General features: G+C 42.9%; 1 protein-coding gene across 1 annotated transcript in view; it reads right to left on the minus strand.

Moving 5' to 3' along the window:
- Positions 1-1,699: 1,699 nt before the first annotated feature.
- The window catches only part of LOC138790108 (uncharacterized), a 230,643-nt gene continuing 208,749 nt past the window's right edge, over positions 1,700-23,593 (minus strand). Inside the window, exon 5 of the mRNA XM_069969072.1 lies at positions 1,700-2,456. Coding sequence (XP_069825173.1) covers positions 2,243-2,456 — 214 coding nt within the window. The 3' untranslated portion in view covers positions 1,700-2,242. The remainder of the gene's footprint in view (positions 2,457-23,593) is intronic.

Raw genomic sequence — 23,593 nt, forward strand, 5'->3', positions numbered from 1 at the left:
GGGAAGCTGCAGAGCACAGGAGAGAAGACTGGGAGCGGGGAGTAGTAAGGTGTCAGGCAATCAGTCATCAGCCATGTACCGCTATCACACATAGCGATGCACAGTCGGTGCACAACGATTTTAGGTCCAGGCCTAAACAAACGATAAGCTGATTGATCGTTTCATCAACTGATCATTGTCTCTATTACAGGGACCAATTCGGCCCATTATCACTCAGTGTAATAGAGCCCTTAGGGTATGTTCACATGGCCCCAAATGTACACTTGTTTTGATGCAGAAAATGTTGTGACGCTATTTGCTTCTTGGTCCTGCTCTGAAACGTCCCTTAAAATCATAGCACCCAACCAATGGCTTGGAGAAAACTACGATGCACGGCCACACACACTTTTTTTTTGCCTTTTGAAAAAAGACACAAAAAGACTATATTGTAAAGAATATAAATTTATTAATTAAAACCTATACAGTATAATACAGAGAGCGGCAATACATTCCCCAGCTGGAGCGCTGACAAAACCGACATTTACACGTCCTATTATAATTACTAGAACGGCCGCTTATCCGTATGTGCAAACTTCTAGTAAAATGTCAAAAAAATACTAATTAAAAGTAGTTTCCTAAAAACAAACCTTTTAATAAATGCTTATTGGAAAGGAATTACATTTACATATGCAGAACGATATATGCAAAAATATGCCGTCTGGGATAATTATAGTCTCGAACCAGTGGCCGCCGCGCTGCTCGGGATGTCTCTGTGTACCCGCTTTAATATTCCTTGTTAAAATTAATGACTTGGGTGGAAATCATGTAGAACTGTGCAGCATAAAGAGACGAGAATTCCAAGATCGACACCTCCGATCTCATCCTGCACCTAACGCTAAAGCTGCCGCGTGCCCTGCATCTCTCGTCACAATTATGCTGCCCAAAGCAGGAGTTTTTGGGTGCGGTCCTTGGCCGCTTTTCCCCACCCCACCGGCCTTTATAGATAGATCTCTTCCTATAACTTAGTAGGGATCTATCAATCATGGTTTCGGGGAAGCTACCCTTACAACTTGTGTTTCAGGCGGCATGAAAGTTATGGCTGTTCCATTTGAAGGGGTACTCCGACTATTTTTTTTCCTTTCAAAATCCACTGGTTTCAGAAAGTTATATAAATTTGTAATTAATTTCTATTTAAAAATCTCCAGTCTTCCAGTACTTATCATCTGCTGTATGCCCTGCAGGAAGTGGTATATTCTCTCCAGTCTGACACAGTGCTCTCTGCTGTCACCTCTGTCCATGTCAGGAACAGTCCAGAGCAGCAGCAAATCCCTATAGAAAACCTCTCCTGCTCTGGACAGTTCCTGATATGGACAGAGGTAGCAGCAGAGAGCACTGTGTCAGACTGGAGAGAATACAACACTTCCTGCAGGACATACAGCAGCTGATAGGTAAAGGAAAATATGAGATTTTTTTTAATAGAAGTAAATTACAAATATCTGGCACCAGTTAGTTTGAAAGAAAAAAAAATCATTTTGGTGAACACCCCCTTTAAGTCATGTGCATGTACGGCCGAAAAGTAGTTTGGCCAGGACTATGATCGTTATAAGATATAAAAGCGTGCTCGCTATGCACGTTACAGTAAACTATTGATAAAAGAAACAGTGTAAAAGTATACAGAGATATCCGCGTAAGCTCAATGCGCCCCCCCCCCCCCCCCCCATATAATAACACATCAGCGCGGCGTCCTGCCGGTCTCTCCGCTTTCGGAACCGTCCCTCTATATATTTAGTCGTCTGTCTGCGCTCAGGCATATGGGCGGTAAGTACGTGTTTGGGGTCCCGTAGATTGTCATTTGCTGCGGTATACAAACACATTCCATTTCAGCCTGGATATTGTGCGGCCGCCCACTCACAACGTACACGGCAGCCATTAGCCGCCGCCGCAGATTTGAACCGGGTCCAGTTTGCTGCTTAACGTGAAATTGAGGTAAATCCAATGATTTCATTTTTAATAATGTAAATGTAATTTGTTCAGTCTATATGGAGACAAAAGGCGATCTCTGGATGGCGAGCAGTTTGGGGGATTTCTCCATATAATTATTTTAAGCTCCTCAGCCCGGTGTGCGCGTCCTATTAATGCCGAGCCAAAGAGCCAGCAGGGGAGAGCCGCATCCCGGCCACAAGCTAAATGACTCACTGAAAATCAATCTGCTTTCCCCGCTGCCTCTGGGTTTTCTTTGGGTTCCGTCCTGACTTTCCTCCAGTCATAGAGAGAGCTTCAGGCTCAGGGCGGCTTTTGGTACCGCAGCCGTCTGTCCTTCTGACTCCGTTCTGGTCGCCGCGGGGGGCGAGGGGTTGGGAGCGAGCGGACGCTGATGGTGTCTGACCCCCACGGGCTCCTCCGCAGATCTGGCCTGGATGGAGTAGGACAACATCTTGGCTTGGTTGTATTGGTCGCAGCAGTAGCAGAGAAAACACCTGGGGAAAAGTCATAGGGAGAAACAAGAAGGAGAGTAAATGACGAGGGATACAAGTAATAATAGAGCGATAATAGTAATAATAGCTATAATAATAGAGCGATAATAGTAATAATACAGAGACAAGAGTCTTAATAGTAATAGTAATAATAATAATAATAATAATAATAATAATAATAATAATAATAATAATAGAGATAGTGACAATAGTAATAATGAGAGATAATAGTATTAATAGTGATAATAATAATAGAGCGATAATAGTAACAACAGTGATAATAGTAAAATTGATAACTTGCATTTAATTATGGCTGATGCAGAAATAAGTTGTATGCATCACCGCTCACTGCAGGGCTGTATGCATCACCGCTCACTGCAGGGCTGTATGCATCACCGCTCACTGCAGGGCTGTATGCATCACCGCTCACTGCAGGGCTGTATGCATCACCGCTCACTGCAGGGCTGTATGCATTACCGCTCACTGCAGGGCTGTATGCATTACCGCTCACTGCAGGGCTGTATGCATTACCGCTCACTGCAGGGCTGTATGCATTACCGCTCACTGCAGGGCTGTATGCATTACCGCTCACTGCAGGGCTGTATGCATTACCGCTCACTGCAGGGCTGTATGCATCACCGCTCACTGCAGGGCTGTAAGCATCACCGCTCACTGCAGGGCTGTATGCATCACCGCTCACTGCAGGGCTGTATGCATCACCGCTCACTGCAGGGCTGTATGCATCACCGCTCACTGCAGGGCTGTATGCATCACCGCTCACTGCAGGGCTGTATGCATCACCGCTCACTGCAGGACACTCTTGTCTCTAGTTTGGGTGCAGGTTTCTCAGTAACTCATAAAATGCGACATAGAGAGAAGGGAGCTACTGCACATCACACCTATGGCTGACACTAATGCCACTCGGCTAATTTTAAAAACCAACGCCAGTATGTTGGTATATAATTTGATCAAACCATATTGCCCCGTGTACCACGTGCCGGTCTCCTGGTTCACACGGGTCCCTATGCTAACTGCACACCGTGTCGGTCAGCGACTGCCAACCCCACAAAGCGTGCACATGCAGGAGGACATGGAATGGCCCTGCAACCCCAATGTCACAGGATTGGCAGTCGCTGACCGACACAGTGTGGAGTTAGCGTAGGGACCCGTGTGAACCAGGAGACCGGCACGTGGTACACGGGGCAGTATGGTTTGATCAAATTATATACCGACATCCTGGAATTGGTTTTTAAAATTAGCCGAGTGGCATTGGTGTCAGCCATAGGTGTAAGGTGCAGTAGCTCCCTTCTCTCCATGTCACATTCTCAGTAACTAAGTTCCATTGAGGTGAATGGAGCTTAAAGGGGAACTCTGGATAAGAAAAACTTGTTTTCTATTAAAAGTACATTAAAAGTTATATAGATGTGTCTATACAATGTATTACTGTACCTGTACAGTTCTGCCACACTGGTAGCTGACAGAAATCCAGGAAGTGAAAAAAATGGCCCCTGTGCAAATTGTCTCCTGCTCCTTCTGCTCTCCCCCCTAGGAGACAAATCTTCCATGTCTCCGCCTCACATTGTGTGTGTTTGCTGAGCACAGGCTGAGGATACAGACAGGGGCAGAGTGTTATGTCACAAGAGGCGGAGCTGGATCCCCCAATCCCCTGAGTGATTCACCATCTCTGTCCGTCCAGAAGCAGCTGCTGCACTAATTTTACTGATTGTGATGGGGGGGAGTGTGGGGGGGGGGGAAGCTGTGATGATCACATGAGGGAAAGCATTGCATTCTGGGAAATGCTAAACCAGGAAGGAGAGAAACACAAAACAGAGCAAAAAAAAACCCCCAGAACAAATGGATTTTTGGTGGTTTCAAAACTGGGATAGACAGGTAAGTAATGCTATATTTTTAACCTCTACCTGGAGTTCCCCTTTAATTTCAAACCACACCTGAACTAGAGACAAGAGTGGTGCTGTCTCTGGAAGAAAATTGCCGTATTTTTGTAGCGATCGATAACCCCTTTAAGGATCCAAATCTGTATAGTCTGAAGGAAAGAAGGGAAAGGAAGGACATGATGGAAAGCTTTATATATGTTACAGGAGGAAGAAGGGAAAGGAGGACATGATGGAAACCTTTATATATGTTACAGGAGGAAGAAGGGAAAGGGACATGATGGAAACCTTTATATATGTTACAGGAGGAAGAAGGGAAAGGGGGACATGATGGAAACCTTTATATATGTTACAGGAGGAAGAAGGGAAAGGGGAGACATGATGGAAACCTTTATATATGTTACAGGAGGAAGAAGGGAAAGGGACATGATGGAAACCTTTATATATGTTACAGGAGGAAGAAGGGAAAGGAGGGACATGATGGAAACCTTTATATATGTTACAGGAAGAAGAAGGGAAAGGAGGGACATGATGGAAACCTTTATATATGTTACAGGAGGAAGAAGGGAAAGGGACATGATGGAAACCTTTATATATATTACAGGAGGAAGAAGGGAAAGGAGGGACATGATGGAAACCTTTATATATGTTACAGGAGGAAGAAGGGAAAGGGAGGACATGATGGAAACCTTTATATATGTTACAGGAGGAAGAAGTGAAGGGGGACATGATGGAAAACTTTATATATGTTACAGGAGGAAGAAGGGAAAGGAGGACATGATGGAAATCTTTATATATGTTACAGGAGGAAGAAGGGAAAGGGGGACATGATGGAAACCTTTATATATGTTACAGGAGGAAGAAGGGAAAGGAAGGACATGATGGAAACCTTTATATATGTTACAGGAGGAAGAAGGGAAAGGGGGACATGATGGAAACCTTTATATATGTTACAGGAGGAAGAAGGGAAAGGAAGGACATGATGGAAACCTTTATATATGTTACAGGATGGACTTTTGGCAATTGTTCCTGTTTCCTCCAGTAGTTACAGTCGCACAATCCAGCGAGGAGGCTGCTATTCACCATCTAATGGCGGTCTAACATAGAGATCTGTATCCTCCGACCACCACTGCTCCGAGACGTCCGATGAAGATTGTGGTAAAAAACAAAAATACAAAGCAGCTAAAAGGACATAAATCCTGATAATATTCCGGCTGCTCCTGAACACGACGCATAGAACAGTGCTGAGAATCCGGGCAAATAGAGAAACTTCCTGGTGACAATGGCGACATCCATCACTTAGAGGGACAGGACAATTGTCACCATTTACAGACCATTGTATGCAAATCAGCGTAACAATAAGCTGAAGTTGATGGAAATGAGGAAATGAGAAGTCAGGTGACACTCTGCCCATTCTGCTACGATCTTACCTTTCTAACATTACTGACTGGACAATTACGAAGAATAAGAACCGAGGTGACCACAATCTGTGACCCAAGAGTTAGGGTAATGTCACTTCATCCCCATAATGATAGTATAGTCTCCCTTTAAGGGTGCGTTCACATAGGTCTGCTGATCCAACATGGTCTCCACCATCCAACATGGTCTCCACCATCCAACATGGCCTCCACCATCCAACATGGTCTCCACCATCCAACATGGTCTCCACCATCCAACATGGCCTCCACCATCCAACATGGTCTCCACCATCCAACATGGCCTCCACCATCCAACATGGCCTCCACCATCCAACATGGCCTCTCTCATCCCTGGTTGTGTTTTTTTGATCGGGTGTGATCTGCGCTATACTTGATTATACTAGATTGGAGACTATAGAGGGACACGTAGTACTCGGCCGCTTCTGTGATAACTGGTGAAGCCAATTCTGTGGTACTATACAGGTGTGAAGTTGATACCGGTTTTGGCCAGTTTATTATCCCCATATGGTTGGTAGCCTTTGGGATTGTTGAGGGTCCCTTGGGCACTTGTCATGGTAACCTGGAGTGGTAGTAGACCCACCCGGGATGTCGGTACCGCCATGCACAGAGCTCCGTGTGTTTAGTAGAAAAATAGAACACTTCCCTGAACAAGGCTTGAGGTGAACAGAACACGTAATACAGTTGGTGCAAATCTTGACACTAGAACGGAGTTGCTGACTTAAACTCGTGGTTAAAACAGATAACAAAAAGTATTCAGCGCTCCCGACGTTGGCAGGAAGGTGTGAGAAGCATGTCAATGGATTACATGTTCCAACCAGCATCCAGGTGAAAAGGAAATCCATTAGTGTTTCAGCCGTCGCCGGAACATTTATTGTTACATTATTGCAATCAGATAATGCCGGGGTTTCATGTAACGTCCGCCAAACAGGTTGCAACCTGAGTCAATACTGTTAATATGACAAACAGACTTGGTTTAGTTAAGTGCTTTTCCTTTCTCCTAAAATATTACACAGAGAATACAGAACTAATATCCTAAAAGGCTTCACAAACCCCACGGCTGATCTACCGTCCCGTATGGAGTTAGAGGATTTGTGATTCTCCTTTGTTCTGAGGCTCCGAAGAGAGAACATTGAAGGTGATGGAGAAGGCGGCTGCTGCCTATGGCCCTGGACCGTGGACCCCGGATATGTGGCCATCAAACCCCTACCGGTCTATGGTCCAATACCCATGTGAGTCCAGCCTAAGATCATGGATGATGCCTGAACTGGGCTTGGAGTATTTTTTTTTCCCCACTTTCATTTTAAATTTTTTGTTTCTCTTTCAAATCAACCGGTTTCAGAAAGTTATATGGATTTGTAAATTACTTCTATTTAACAATCTCCAGTCTTCCAGTACTTATCAGCTGCTGTATGTCCTGCAGGAAGTGGTGTATTCTCACCATTCTGGCACAGTGCTCTCTGCTGCCACCTCTGTCCATGTCAGGAACTGTCCAGAGCAGCAGCAAATGCCAATAGAAAACCTCTCCTGCTCTGGACAGTTCCTGACATGGACAGAAGTGGCAGCAGAGAGCACTGTGTCAGATAATAATGATAATAATAATAATAATAATAATAACAATAATAATAATAATAATAATAATAATAATAATAACAATAACAATAATAATAATCATTATTATTATTATTATTTTCATATAGTGCCACCAGATACCGCAGCACTTTACAATTCTGGGGGTACATACATAGACATAAAGCAGACATTACAGAGATATAGATTTTATTATCCATACATGAAGAGTGAGGGTCCTGCTCACATGCAAGAGCTTACAGCTTGCCAGACTGGAAAGCATACACCACTTCCTGCAGGACATACAGCAGCTGATAAGCACTGGAAGACTGGAGATATTTAAATAGAAGTAATTTATAAATCTCTATATTTTTATGATAGTAGTTGATTTGAAATATATGTAATTTTTTTTTGCCGGAGTACCCCTTTAAGTAATACAGAGTTAGGCTATGTTCACACAACGCATTTTTTCGTATGGGGATTTCTAATGCGGGCGCACGCTGATGCGCCCTCATCAGAACTCTGCGGCAGGAAAGATCATCCGTCCGGTAACGCAGTAGCGGCCGGGTCATGAAACGGCCAGTCTCTTACTCTGGCCTTACTCTATGTAGCATCAATGGTGCACTTTATGTTTTATAATTTTATTTATTTATTATTATTATTTATTATTATTTGAAGGTCGGGTACATGAGCACAGCCGCACAGGGTAATGGTCGCTGATGGAGTTTACATTTGTGCATTAGTGTCTGTGATTACATTAATAGGCTTTAAAAGGGAAACACCTGAGCGGAGCGAGCGGCCATAGTGAACACATCACCTGCTGAATAATTCATAGACATGGCGGACTTAATGTAAGACGCATCATCTCCTATTTGCATCACTGTAGACTGCTGACTTCTTACTGTATAGCAGGGAAGCATTAGTCCGAGGACACCAAACCTTTCTATATGTCTGATGTTACCGATCTGCATCCACTACAACCATCCACTGAATGTGGTGGGAGGCCCAGTATACAGCCGTATTCTGAGCTCCTGACTGGATACGGAGAGGTCGGTCTCCATATTAGATGACCTCACTGGATGTATAGTTGTGATAGGTCGCCTTGTGACAGCCCAAGGGATTGTGGGATGATGTACAGTCGATAACTGGAGGCCATAACCATTATATAAGGGGAATGTATGGAAACAGTTTATAGATCTGTCTGCAATATTAAAGACGTACAGCCCTCCTCCAGAAGGTAAAGAGCCAGCTCCCTAGTGCCACCTGTTGGAGGAAGATGGAAGTTACTAAGAAGCAAAATTGCAATAGTTGGCACTAGGGAGGCAATTCTTTTCTTTCTGGAGGAGACCCAGTTTGCCTACTATTTCCTCATGATTGGGCTGCAAGACCCCCTACGGCAGCTTTGTGGTCTCACCAAGGTGATGCATTAACCTTCCAGCATACACCCATACACAGATGAGAGGATCCTTCCCCCTAGATCCCTATAGCATACCCTGAGAAGAAGCTGCAGAATGAAGGACATTATAGAGCAGTAGTGAGCAGTGTAGGCTGTAAATCCAGCACTGGGATGAATGTATACTCACTAGACAAGACACTTACTAAAAGCAGCAGCATGGAAGACAATGTAGAGCAATATTAAGCAGTATAAACTGTAAATCCAGTACTGGGGGGAAATGTAAACTTAATAGAAGTTGCATGGAGGACACTTGAAGCAACAGCATTTAGGACATTATAGAGCAGTGGTAAGCAGTATAAAATGTAAATCCAGCACAGCAGGAAATATAACACTTATTAGAAGCAGCTGCATGGAGGAAATTGTAGAGCAGTGGAGAAAAGTATAGGCTGTATATTAAGCACTTGGGGCATAGCACTAGAAGCAGCAGCATGGAGGACATTATAGGTAAGTGTTGAGAAGTAGAAAAAGAAAATCCAGCACTAGGGGAGATAGAACATTTACTAGAAGCAACAGGGAGGCTATTGTAGAGCAGTAGTAGCAGTATAAACTGTGAATTCAGCATGGGGGGAGAAAACATGTACTAAAAGCAGCAGCATGGAGGACATTATAAAGCAGTTGTGAGCAGTGCAAGCTGAAAATCTAGCACTGGGGTAAAACATGACACTAGAAGCAGCATGGAGGACATTATAGAGCAGCAGTGAACAATATAAACTGTAAATACAGCACTGGGGAGAGAAGCAGCAGCATGAAATTGTAAAGCGGTGGTGAACAGTATAAGCTGTAAATTAAGCATGGAGGGGATCAGATAACATTTACTAGAAGTAGCAGCATGGAGGACATTATAAAGCAGTTGTGAGCAGTGCAAGCCGTAAATCTAGCACTAAAGTAAAATATCATGCTAGATGCAGCATGAAGGACATTATAGAGCTGTAATGATCAATATAAACTATGAGTCCATTTATGGACAGCTGTAGCCTGATCGATCTCAATAAACAGTTTTTGCAGAGTGTATAATGAATTGCGGGGTTGAAAGTAGCCAGATAAGTGGGGAAAGAAGCATTACTACAAGTTTCTAACATTGGCTTGTACTATTGATTTATAAAAGTTCTATAAATCTGTCATGATCAGTGTCTACTTATAAGCATGAAGTTGCTGTACCACTACAGCTAAACTAATATAGCACAAAAACAAGAAAATGCTGAATGTATGTAGCAAAGAAAGTCTTTATTAATTACATATATAAAAACATGATTGTAAAAAGAGAAAAACCAAAGATTATAAGACCAGTGGCTGTCCCGGAGGAGGACAAAATAATAGTCACTTACACAAGCTGCGATCCCTAAACCTAAACGACAGACGGGCAGATTACATACATCGAGAATTCATGGGATAGACTTCATACATGATTGCAGAATATAAAGTGGGAGAGCATGGAAAGTTCTGATAACATCGCTGTATCCAGAGTCTATCCTCTAAAGACTTCCCCCTAGTGTTACACATCCCACTCAACTTAGGGATCCAGCAACATCTATACCTTTAAAGTGTCTGTTGTCACCAACCTCCGGGACACCACCACCCCGACGTGCGTTTCGTTGCCTTCGTCTGGGGGTGATGTTGTCCTATCCGGTTTGGATTTATATGAGCCCTTTCCACCAATCGCTCCTGTGTTGTCATTAATAATTAATTAATTAATTATTAATCACCTGTGCATGTTCTGTCCACCGTCTCCACTCACTGGATGTGTCGGAGTGGAAGGTCGGAAGCTACGCCAGGGTGCTGATCACGTGACAGATATCTCTGATGACATGACCACATTGCACCATGATAATGCCGCCTACCACATGTGCCGCAAGACACCCAGAAAAGAGCAGGTCTCAGGCATGCACATTGCCACGGATTATAAATAAATTGCCGCATAGAGGATTGGACGCCGTGCTGGTATCGGTTGTGCCTCCTCTAATAAGGTGTGCTAAGCAAAAGCGCAATAAAGACAAAGTGCTAGCAGTGCAATACATCATACATTACAGAAAATGTGCCAATGTGGTTTAAGGGTACAAACCCACACACCGTATACGCAGCAAATACGCAACAAATACGCAACAAATACGCAACAAATACGCAGCAAATACGCAGCAGTTTGATGGTGAAGATTTAATGCTGAGTTCAGTTATTTAGATCTAATCTGCTGCGTTTTTGTTGCGTATTTGTTGCGTTTTTGCTGCGTATTCGCTGCGTATCGCAGCAGTAAATACGCTGTGTATACGGTGTGTGGGTTTATACCCTAATTCATAATCAGAAGGCTTAATAAAATGTGTGACTGTATAAAAATGATATATGAAGAATGTGTCATATATGTGATGAACTACATGTAAATTACATATGGAATTATGCTACTTAAATACAGGTGAAAAAATGCAAATAAATCAGAAAAACACAGAAAAGCATCAAAAACGAATGTCTAGAAAACTTATAGTGTGAATAAATGTAAATAAAGAGGAGGCAGCAAATCTTGTGTGTTTCATGTTTCACCGCAGACATCCACGTACGTATTCAGCCGGAAAGGACAATTCTAAAATAAAAGAGAGAAAAAGCATAAAAGTTTGTAAAAATATCATTTTAAATTATATTAAAAACCAACAGGACTTTGAGAAGAAAGAACCTCAACTCAGAAACGGAGCGAAGCTCAGAGCCTCATTCCAACCCGAGGGATGGACGGTCTTTAGTTTCTAAATCCATTTTGTTTCACATTGCGCCAAACGTGTTCCAGTCACCGCCTCTAATCTCTATATTTATTCTACCAATTCCGCTCACCTTTAGGAGATGAGAATCACAGTTATGGTGTTTTTTGAAGCGTCGTTCCACAGGTTTCACATTGCCCCATGTGTCTTCATCGCATGCGGCTTCAATGTCCCTCACATGTTCTCGGACACGTATTTTAAATGCACGGCTTGCGAGTCCAATGTGAATTTTAGGACAAGGGTATACTGCATAATAAACCACCTACCTGGTAGTGCACGTGATAGTTTGCTAAATTTTGTATGTGTATTGTGAAGTAAAATTGGTTAAGATCACCATGTTATCCAGGAAGTGACATCACCATGTTATCCAGGAAGTGACATCACCATGTTATCCAGGAAGTGACATCACCGTGGTTATCCAGGAAGTGAAGCCTTGATGCAGTAGTAAGTGCAGAGAAAAAAGCACTTTATAAACATTTCCCATAATAAGTGTATATTGGTGGTTTGTATAACTTTTGGGGGGCAATACAATACTTTAATAAAAAAAGGGTCGCTGGACTTCTCCTTTAATGTATTACCGGAGATCTTCTTCTGATCCCCCCTGCCAGATCAGGAAAACGTCATCAATGTATCGCGCCCACATAAGGACACGATCCACTGAGACGAGCTGATCTGACAGGAGGAGGAGGTCCCTCTCCCACAGCCCCAGGAAGAGATTAGCATATGAGGACGCACAAGGCGCCCCCCATTGATGTCCCCTGGAGCTGCAGGAGGACCCGTTAAAGATGAAAAACGTATGGGTCAAGGTAGAAGATAACAGCTCACTTAAACACTCGATCATGCCGCTTTCCACATCACCATTCCGGAAAATAAAGCCAACTGCATCTAGGCCATCCTGTTGTCTTATGTTTGTACATAAGGACTCTGTCACGTCACCAATAACATGTCATCTCGGACATAGCAAGGTAAGCACTCAACGAGTGGTTTCAGTTTGTAATCAATATTTCTTCTCATCTTATCAGTGATTGATCCACAGCCAGAAATTATTGGCCTACCTGGTGGTGTGTTGATGTCCTTATGCACCTTTGGCAGGACATATAATGTCAGTATAGTTGGTTCCGGAACTTATTGATCTGTTGATTCTTGATATTTTTCCATGATGTGGTTTGAAGTCCACCTGTAGGAGGAAAGTGGCTTCTGATAACAGGTGTGGTTTTTCAAATGTTGGTAGGCTTCTGCCTCACACATCCTATTTGGCCACACCACCACGTTTCCCGTTTTCACGTTTCCCTTTGTCGGATGATTTAAACTGTACATCCTTCCTTTGTTGTAATTTTTTAAGATTCATTCTTTCATCCTTTGTCAAATTGTCATTATAAAGACGAGGTGTTGTGTCTCCATTGTGACCAGCTTGTGACCATTGTGACTCCATTGTGACCAGCTTCCCAAACAAATCTATGGCGGGGCAAGTTAAAAAGATTGGAAATCCTTTCAATTTAATACAAATACATTCAGGGATCTTACTTACCTCGTCCATTGTCGTCTCCTGTTCTAATAACAGGTCTTCCATTGTCCTCACTGCTTCATGTTCGGTTATTGTAGAGAAGTTGTCGGCCAGATCACTGCGATGGTACAAATTTTTGAAAATAAGTGATTGGGCAAACATATGGAAATCCTTTATTGCTGTGAGGGAAAATTTAGCAAACTATCACGTACAGTAGGTAGGTGGTATATTATACAGTATGCACGTGTCTAAAAATTTACATTGGACTCACAAGTCACATGCCGAGAACAATACGTGTCCAAGAACATGTGAGGGACATTGAAGCCGCTCGCGATAAAGACACATGGGGCAATGGGAAACCTGTGGAACGACGCTTCAAAAAACACCATAACTGTGATTCTCATCTCCTAAAGGTGAGCGGAATTGGTAGAATAAATATAGAGATTAGAGGCGGTGACTGGAACACGTTTGGCGCAATGTGAAGCAAAATGGATTTAGAAACTAAAGACTGTCCATCCCTCGGGTTGGAATGAGGTTCTGAGCTTCGCTCCGTTTCTGAGTTGAGGTTCTTGATCCTAAGTTTACTTCTCAAAGTCCTGTTGGTTTTTAATATAATTTAAAATGATATTTTTACAAATCTTTATGTTTCTTTTAATTTTAGAATTGTCCTTTCTGGCTGAATACGTACGTGGATGTCTGCGGTGAAACATGAAACACACAAGCTTTGCTGCCTCCTCTATTTATATTTATTCACACTGTTTTCTAGACGTTCGTTTTTGATGCATTTCTGTGTTTTTCTGACTTATTTGCACTATTTGATTGCACTTTAATAGACTTCCTGTTTTGATAACAATATAAAGGATATTGCACATTTGTTTGAAATATTTAATTGTTTATTCCATTTTTTTCACCTGTATTTAAGTAGCATAATTCCATATGTAATTTACATGTAGTTCATCACATATCCGACACATTCTACATATATCATTTTTATACAGTCACACATTTTATTAAGCCTTTTGACTATGAATTAAATGACATTGGCACATTTTCTGTAATGTATGATGTATTGCACTGCTAGCACTTTGTCTTTATTGCGTTTTTGCTTAGCACACCTTATTAGAGGAGGCACAACCGATACCAGCACAGCGTCCAATCCTCTATGCGGCAATATAATTATAATCCGTGGCAATGTGCATGCTCCTTTCTGGTTGTCTAGTGGCACATATGGAAGGTGGCATTATCATGGTGCAATGTGGTCATGTGAATGGAGACATCCAGTCACATGATCGGCGCCCTGGCATAGCTTCCAGCCTGCCCATGACACATCCAGTGAGCGGAGATGGTGGATGGAACATGCGCCAATAATCCACAGGCGATTATTGACAACACAGGAGCGATTGGTGGAATGGGTTCATATAAACCCAAACCGGATAGGTCATCACCCCCGGACGAAGGCAACGAAACGCGCATCGGGGTGGGGACGTCCTGGAGGTTGGTGACAACAGACAATTTAAAGGTATAGATGTTGCTAGATCCCTAAGTTGAGTGGGATGTGTAACACTAGGGGGCAGTTTTTAGTGGATAGACTCCAGATACAGCGATGTTATCAGAACTTTCCATGCTCTCGCACTTTACATTCTACAATCATGCATGTCGTCTATCCTATGTATTTTCCATGTATTATGTCTGTCGTTTTGGTCAGGGATCGCAGCTTGTGTAAGTGACTATTATTTCGTCATCTCCTCTGGAACAGCCACTGGTCTTATAATCTTTGGTTTTTCTTTTTTATATATGTAAGTAATAAAGACTTTCTTTGCAACATAAATTGTGCATTTTCTTGTTTTTGGGTATACTATTGATTTATGCGACGTTAGTTGAGAGTGCGGCGTCTGTGTAATGGAACGCAGCCACATAGAGACCGGAGATACATTCGACAATCAGATGTTCAGTTATGTAATTATTCCGATACACAGAAACCAGCAACGATTTCCAGTTCCTTCCACACCAGCACATTCCGTTCCCATGGTTGCCTTTATAAATGGCTGCTTTTCCAGTAAGACAGTCGTACACCTGTTCAAGTACCACTCGCAGGCTTTGTTTCCCACACAGTGTGTCATGTCGGTGACAAGGCACTTAATAAAAGAATAAATAACTTTGTTACTTAAAATCTGTCACACACACACACACAGTAGCGCTGAATGAAGCCGCGGTTTATAAAACTTAAGAAGTGCAGACGCTCTAAAGACTCCATTGTGATTCAGCAGAAGTCTTTATAACGTATTGTTACTTAATGGAACACTTATCCTTTTCCCAATGTCGGACTTTTATTTCTTGGCAACAGAAGTAGCAGCTTACTATGTTAAACGCTTATATGTATTTATTATAGCATTAGACGGCTATTTAATAAAGCTGTTAAAAAAAAGGCATTTTAACAATGAAATTAAACCCATAAAGGAAATGGGTCACAGGCGTAATCTGGAATTGTTCTTCCTCTAATATTCAGATTGCCGGGAACCTTGTTATTGAAGAGGAAATATAGTTAAAAACATGCAAAGTATTGAGTTCATTAGGAAATCGGAACGTAAACCGGGAGAGGGTTTAATGTAGCGTATTAGAGCAGGAGCCGCGGTCTCCTATATTTTGGCTTCACGTCAGGAATAATCCGCCAAGTATCAGATGTGGTCACTAGAGATGAGCGAACCTTGAGTGGGCTGGGGAGAGTCGGAACCCAAGTGTGCGGCATTTGATTACCGGTGGCGGCAGAAGTTGGATGCAGCTCTAAGGGTTCTATTACATGGAGCGATATTTGGCTGAATTAGGACGATGTTAAGAATGGGACTTTATGCTTCTCGGTCCGTACCGGAGCGACCAAGGAAGCGCTGAGTTTCAGTCTGTCTTTTGCAATGTCTGAATTGTGTTTGAATTTACCAGGCACAGCCGCCTTGCCTTTCAGGCGGTGCAGAGGTTGCTGCACTGCTAGGTTTGTTCAGCTGAATTTGGTGCTGGTCCAATCAGCTGCTGGACCTAGTCTCCTATCCTGGGTAACCTGATTTGTCTGACACCTCTTATTGTGTTTGTCTGTCCGTGCTTTGTGTTCCACGTATTGAGAGAAGGGAACGCCTTCGTGGTTGTCCGCAGTCACTTAGGACTGTCTTGCGGAAAGTAGGCAGGGACAGTGGGTGGGGTCAGCTTAGGGCTCACTTTCCATGTCTTATCAGACTGCCTTTGCCATACCTGACGTTAACAGACGATTTGGCAGATTATTGCTCCACGCAATAGAGACAACGATCAGCTGGTGAAATGATCATCGGTTCACTGTTTCTTTAGGTCCAGACCTAAAATCATCCGCCATGCATTGTTACGTCTAATATAAATAAACTCCTACATACCTGTCCAGCATGGAGAGGTATGTAGGAGTCTTTCTTACAAGGGTTGCATGGACATCTCTAAGGATGGGCTCGATAAGATGTAGGAGATCAACGCTCACTTACAGAAAGTCATCGGGCCATGTAATAGGGCCCTAAGGCTGCCTAAAAAACCGTAGGCTGTATCCATGCTTTCCAGGACTCTGTAGGACTGCACCCAACTTCTTCAACCACCGCTTATGAAATGCTACACCCTCAAAGCTGAACTTGCTCGAGGTTTGATAATCTCTAATGGTCATTTTTATGGAATGTCTGTAGGTTTTCTGGGGGTCCAAGTGGCCCATTAGAAACAATGGTCCAGAGGACAATGGTTTTTGTCTTGAGCAGCGTGATGCATTGATGATAACCATGTTGGTTGTGCAAAGGCCGCCACACACACATCGCTACTGACAGCCAGTTCCCCCCTTTAATAATAATATACAGGGGTGGGGTGGAGGACTTCGTAGTAGGGCAGTGCATGAGGCAGCAGTGGATCGGAATGGAGGAGCAGGGACCTGGCTTCCTGGAAGTTCTGCACCAGCTGGAAGGCCATAGGTTGGAAACTATTGTACTAGGTGATTCAGTAATAATATAATGCATCTTTTCTTATAGTTAGCTGGTAAAATTAAAGTAGAACTCCACCTCGTGTTAAATTCTGACATGTCACTGTTGGAGTTCCCAGCAAACGTAAGAACAATGTGGAATGACACTGAACGATTAGTGAACGAATGTGGAATTACAGCAAACGAATGTGGAATTACAGCAAATGAATGTGGAAGTACAGAGAACGATTAGCGATGGTTTTGGAGTCAGCACCAAACGAACGATGAACAATGTCTCATAGGTCGTTTACAAAAAAATATTGTTTTTATTCGAACGATATAGCGATAATTGGCACGATAATCACCTCATGTAATAGGGCCCTTGAGAGCGTAATATAGGCATAACCATACATCCGTACGTAGAAAGTGTGACCTCAACCGGAGAGTTATAGAAGCATTGGAAAATAGAAGAATCTGAGGCCAAACAAAGAGTGAATATATAATGATATAGAAGAGAAGATGGATAAAAGCCTCTACCCTGGATGATGCCACCACAAACATGAAGGGTATCGTTGGATTTGCCATGATAGACGGTTAGGCCAGTAATGCACAGTCCAAGCATGGTGTGAATCCTGCCTTACCTCACCTTAATGCATTGTACGGAGCCCATACTAGGAAGAGCGCCCCCAATGTTATTTATCCTGGGGGGGGGGGGGGGGTGCTTCTATACGTCAGCCATGGCAGTGCACACCTGCTTCATTCTAATGGATATGCTGGCCAACTTTTTGTTTTTCTGTTCCCATAGACAAGGCTTCTACCATGTAAAAGGAGGAGATGATTCTAAGACAGCAAATACAGAGGCTGTGGATCAATACATCAGCATATATTATCACTAGTCCATCATTTTGAGGTTTTTAAAGAGATTTGTGCTAGTTTCTCAAAGTGCGAATAATTGGTAAAAATCCCAATGGGAATCTACAGCTTGTAATTTAGTAGATGATTGACAAACAGGGTGTGAGGGGTCATAACCTGCACACTACTCCATAGAGCCGAGCTTAATTGGATTGTATGGAACCAGAAGAACATGGCTTCCATCATCCAGGCACATCACTGGTCTCATCCACCTCAACGTCATTAACTTTACTGGGGTAGAACAGGCATTGCTCATGAACAGGCACAATGGCAGCCATGTTTTATTCTAGTGTCATACAACCCATTGACATTACCCAACAGGATAGACCATATTCCTAAAGATAGTAAACAGACTTCATTCTAATCGATGCATCAATTTTCTTTAGTACACCGCAGCTATCATGGGGTTTTGAAAAAAAAACAAAAAAAACACTTTTTAAATCATTTAAAAAATTGCCGCTCTGTGAATTGTCGTCTCCAGGCCTTTTCTCCCCTCCCTGAACACTCATTTCAAGGGAATGTGCCATTAGAAAATGATCATTTTTTTAAATCAAGTTTTTATTTTTTCAAAAATATTTTGTTGATTTTCCTAATTTTCTATTTTCGTATCTATTTTTTAAAATAATCCTGAGATGTTGCTGTCTCCATTCTGGCCGCTAGACCTAATATTAAGCTGAGACGTCATGTTCTGTCTGTGGTGACAGGAAGGAGGCTGCTGGAAAGTGCTGGAAAGTGAACTGTACAAAAATGAGAGAAAAGGGACTATTCCACGAAGTGAAAATCGGCCGAATTGGCCCAATTTGGCCGATTATCGCTCCATGGAATAGAGAGAAGGATCAGCTGATGATCGTGTCATCGGCTGATCGTTCATTGCTACGTGGAATAGCGGGCGCGGCAGGCGGCCGACGATTTCACAAACATCATACATCAGGTCTTCTCCCTCTCCCGGTCCCGTGCGGCAGCATCAGCTTCGGAGCGGCCTGTCTGGGCTGACAGAGCTCTCAGCCAATCGCTTGCCAGAACCGCCGCGGCCAGTGATTGGCTGAGCAGTCTGTCAGTACAGACAGGCCGCTCCGAAGCTGATTCTGCCACGCGGGACCGGGAGAAGGAGAAGACCTGCAGCCTGGACAGGTAATGTATGAAACAAGGGATGCAAGGACATCGGTAACGATGTCCCTGCAGCCCTCGCTAACGATCATCGGGCCATGGAATAGGCCCAGTAAACAAGCGCCGATCTAGCAGATCTGCGCTCGTTTACATCATTGATCGGGCCCTGCTGGGCCCGTCGAATAGGACCCTAAAAGATAGAGAAGACAATAGATCACAGCTCACAGCTCAGTCTCCCTCATCCTGTAGACTAACTGTACATAACCCCTTCAAAAGGTACATAGATTTTCCAATTAACGGTAGCCCCTAAAATAATTTACAAAAAAAGAAAAAATTTTTTAAATAAAAATATATGGAAATGGTGTCTATAGCATGGTGGAATGGTGGAAATGGATATGGTGTCTATAGCATTTATGTTTATAGATCCTGTTAAAATGGGAGAACCCAACGGCAATCTAATGTGGGAATCTTCTGACCTCAGAGGGTAGGATTCTCAATGTCTAGCAGCAGCTTCTATTACCCCCTGTATAAGTATCAGCCTCTATGCAGAGGTCATAGAAGCTGGCCATGGGCGGACAAGTGTATCAGATATGACACTCTCCGCCATTGGCCAATTCATCACTTAATATAAAACTGGTGCAAGTATTTTTCCCCATCTATTTGCACCTAACTTCTCATCCATTGAGCAGAATCCCTCAGTAGATTAAACAGGTTTACAGGTGACCGATCAAAGGCGCGGAAACAATGGGGGAGCTAAATAAAGGCGACTCCATTGTGTTTATGGAGCTTATGAAAAAGAGTTGTAAACATGTACGCCAAATGAAAGGGACGGGGTCTGATATCCCCCCCAAGTAGAACGGCACAGAGTTATTCCCTGTATGGGATTTATTATAGGTGGGATTATTGCAGACTCCAGACCCAACGGGATTTAACGTGATCATATTCACAGTATAGGAATGTGTGTACGGACGGAACACATGGCTTTGTTTAATATGGAATAAAAATAAAGAGTTGACAGTTTCAGGGGGCTAAGTCATTGTGACCAGGATACGCAATGTGCTGAGGGGGGATACAAGGATAAGAGCATTGATAGTAACTAGAGCGGCGGCTGCAGAAGATGGATGCAGCCCAAAGGGCCTTATTACACGGGACAATTTTCCTGCAAATTATCGTTATATCGTTCAAATTTAAAAGACAAATGCAGACAGCAATCAGACGACCAACGAGAAATCACTCATAGTTTGTTCGGTGCCGATACCAAAATCATTGTTAATCGTTCGCTGTTAATTCTACGTTCGTTTGTTTGGAGTAAACGATTGTAATAATGACTATTGTTCTGTGTAATATGGGGAATGATTTCAGGTTAACTATAAACAATCTCTAATAGGACCCTAAGGCTAGATGGATACAGCCACAGACAATATTTTATAAAGAAAAAATTTTTGGTGAACTAAACAAGCCCTTTAAATTCTATAGAAGTCTCTGGGACAAGATAGAATTGGCCAATCCTGCCCATGCTGTCCAATATTCCTTCAAAACCATTTCCTTGCCTAGTGTGATCTATGCCATGATGAACTGCTGTGGTTCTAAAGGCCAACAGTGGTCCAATGTGTTCTAGATTGGGGGGGAGGGGGGGAATAAAAGGGATATTCAATGTATGTGAGCTCCATGATGTCCACTGATCTGCTAAAGAGAAGATAAAGAGATGGAGAAGAAGAGATTACATTAAGAAGTAGACACTACTATTCATGCTTAGGTTTATTGGTGATGAAATAGGAAAGCCCTGATTTACCTTTCAGGAATAGTAAGGATAGTCCTTAGTAGACACACAGCCGAGGCTTTCTACAGCTTTCCTGCGCAGATCATATGCTAACCTTGCCCCCACTTTCTATGTTCTGTACTGATCTAGCGGTTACTAAAGACAGATTTTCCCTGACGAGTGGACAGCAGTTTGTTCTAAAGTTTTTCCTGTCTCAGTTTCCTGTAGTTTTTCTGGATTTATTTAGGGATTCATTTATAAATATGTTTGGAATTACACAGGCGATCACTTGGAGGGATTGTCTTGTCTATTTATCACCTTTATACATAAAGGCCCTATTCCACGGAACGATTATCGTTCATAAACTCGCTCCAACGACCGCTCGTTAACGATAATCGCTTTGTGGAATTAGTGTAAATGAGTGACCGACAAAGGTGAAATCGTTATACTGTCATTCAAAATTGTTTTTCAGCATGTCGAAAAAAAAAAGTTGTTGGTCTTTGAAAAATAATTCGCTAATCGGTTCATAAAATTAGGAATCCTTCAGTCGTTCGTAAAAAGGTTTAAAAAAAGTAGGTGTGTCGTGCGGTCATGATCACCCCGGCGAACGTTTTAAACGACCATGTAACGACCGCAAAATAATCGTTACACTACATATATCGTTCACGTTATGTGTTATCGTTCCCTAAAAAAAAATCGTTTAGTGATCATTAACGAGCGGTCGTTGGAGCGAGTTTATGAACGACAATCGTTAGGGCCTTTAAGGCTTTAGGTGCGTAATACAGGGGACGAATCTCGTCCTCCCCATTTCTTTAGAACCTGTTCATTTCATTGCCGCCCTATGGCCACGTACCGCACCACCCATTTACAACATGTTTCTATTGTTACAGTAATGAACAATGGCGCCGACTTCATAATCTGCTTTGACACTTTGTTCTACCTTACAGACCTGTTAGCTGCACCTATGTGAACTCCATACGAATAAATGGAAGATAAACATCCGCTATGAATAGAGTCACAGGGATAACAAGAGGCAATTTTTTTCCCTATAACAAAAGACGACTTTATATTCTCTCTTGTGCTATAGGGAGTGTTCAGGAACAACACTCAGGTGAGGGCAGCTTAGGCCATTGATGTGTGACTCAGCACCTAGGCACCCAGCGTAAACCTGAGCTAACCCTGTGTACACCTGCCAGTCCATTGTGCCTGATAATAAGAGGTTTATTACCCTTCCATTAGTGCTTAATGTATTATTGTCGTATGACTTCAGGCTCATTTACAGTGTCATTTTCTTACATGGCTGAGCAGTGACCGACATCTTAGAAAACTGCTTTGACTGTAAGACGGATGAGACACTGTTTGCACCTTCACTACTATGACGTGCAGTAGGAGCGGGACACCTGTACATGACAGCCTGAAAATACTGATTCTCCTCTATGTCACACCCCTGCACTCCCCATCAGATCCTGCACCAGGTACAACACACTTACACGTTAAAAATGTCCCTCTTCATATAATACTGCCACACACTGGTTCCCTGAATATATCTGCACCTGAAAACCTCAGCCACAATTCTCACTAGAGATATTAGTGTAACACACTGCACAGGGGTGTAACTAGAAATGGCTGGGCCCTATGGCAAACTTTTGATTGCCCCCCTCCCTGACTGACTACAAATCCATCAAGTGTAGTCATAACCTTTAAACTTATACTGCAAGTGCTGGTCAAGAGCGCTCCTAGATAAAGGGACATTTGCAGCACCAAGGAGGCCCACTCAGTCACCGGGTGCTGCAAATGATGATGGCTCAGGTGGGCTAGTGTATTGCAGGAGTGGGCTACAGAGCCCCCTGATGCGACGAGCCCCACAGCAGCCGCTATGGCGGTAGTTACGCCCCTGACACTGCACCTCCTGTATACAGTGTTGTTAAAAATATTAGAGCCATGCATAGTGCCCTTCCAAAAATGGGAGTGTAACAGGGGTTTATCGACAGAAGAAATACAGGAAGAGAGGCGCTACAGGGGCATGGATGCTCTAAGCCCCGTCTCAATGACACCGCACAGCCAGAATAAAAAGTTGTTCTTAGCCCGAATATCAGCCCCAGACGACAGACCTCAGGACCAGGCAGCATTAAAGAACGGAACACAACAGTAATGGGGGTTTGGGGGTGGGGTGTGTCAAATGGTACAGATATTCTTTAAAAGTAAAAAGTTAGAAAGTTTTCCCCCTCAAAATCCTCGCCAGTCTGGCGGTAAAGATTTGCATTAAAAATCAAGACTCAGCTGCTCTATTACTGCACCTAGCCATAATGATGTCCCATAAGATCGGTACCGGAAGGTCACATCTTGTCAGGTTGATCTTAAAACGCTTTACTCCACATATACAGTGGAAATCACTTAAAAATGTCCTAAACTTTGCTCACTAAAAGGTTTTGATTCTTTTATAGAAGAAAAAAGAAAAAGTCTTCCTACAAAAAGTTTAGTTGTATTGCCCTATTACATGGAGCGATAACAGGCCGAAACAGGCCCATTCGGATGATTATAACTCCAGGTAATCGAGAGAACGATCATCGCCTGATCGTGTATTTTGGTCCGGACCTAAAAGTTATCAGCCGTCACATGCACATTGCTATGACAACTGTGGGAAAAATAAATAAACAAAAAAAAAGTGTGTATATTACACATACATATACACATTATAATAATATAATATATTACATACATACATATATACACCTCTTCACGCTCCTGGTGTTCTTCTGCCCTCTGCTCGCTTCCCGGGGCCACCACTGTAGCTTCAGAACGGGTCTCTGAACTGACA

The sequence above is a fragment of the Dendropsophus ebraccatus genome, chromosome 4, assembly GCF_027789765.1.
Source record: "Dendropsophus ebraccatus isolate aDenEbr1 chromosome 4, aDenEbr1.pat, whole genome shotgun sequence".
Classification (NCBI taxonomy): Eukaryota; Metazoa; Chordata; class Amphibia; order Anura; family Hylidae; genus Dendropsophus; species Dendropsophus ebraccatus.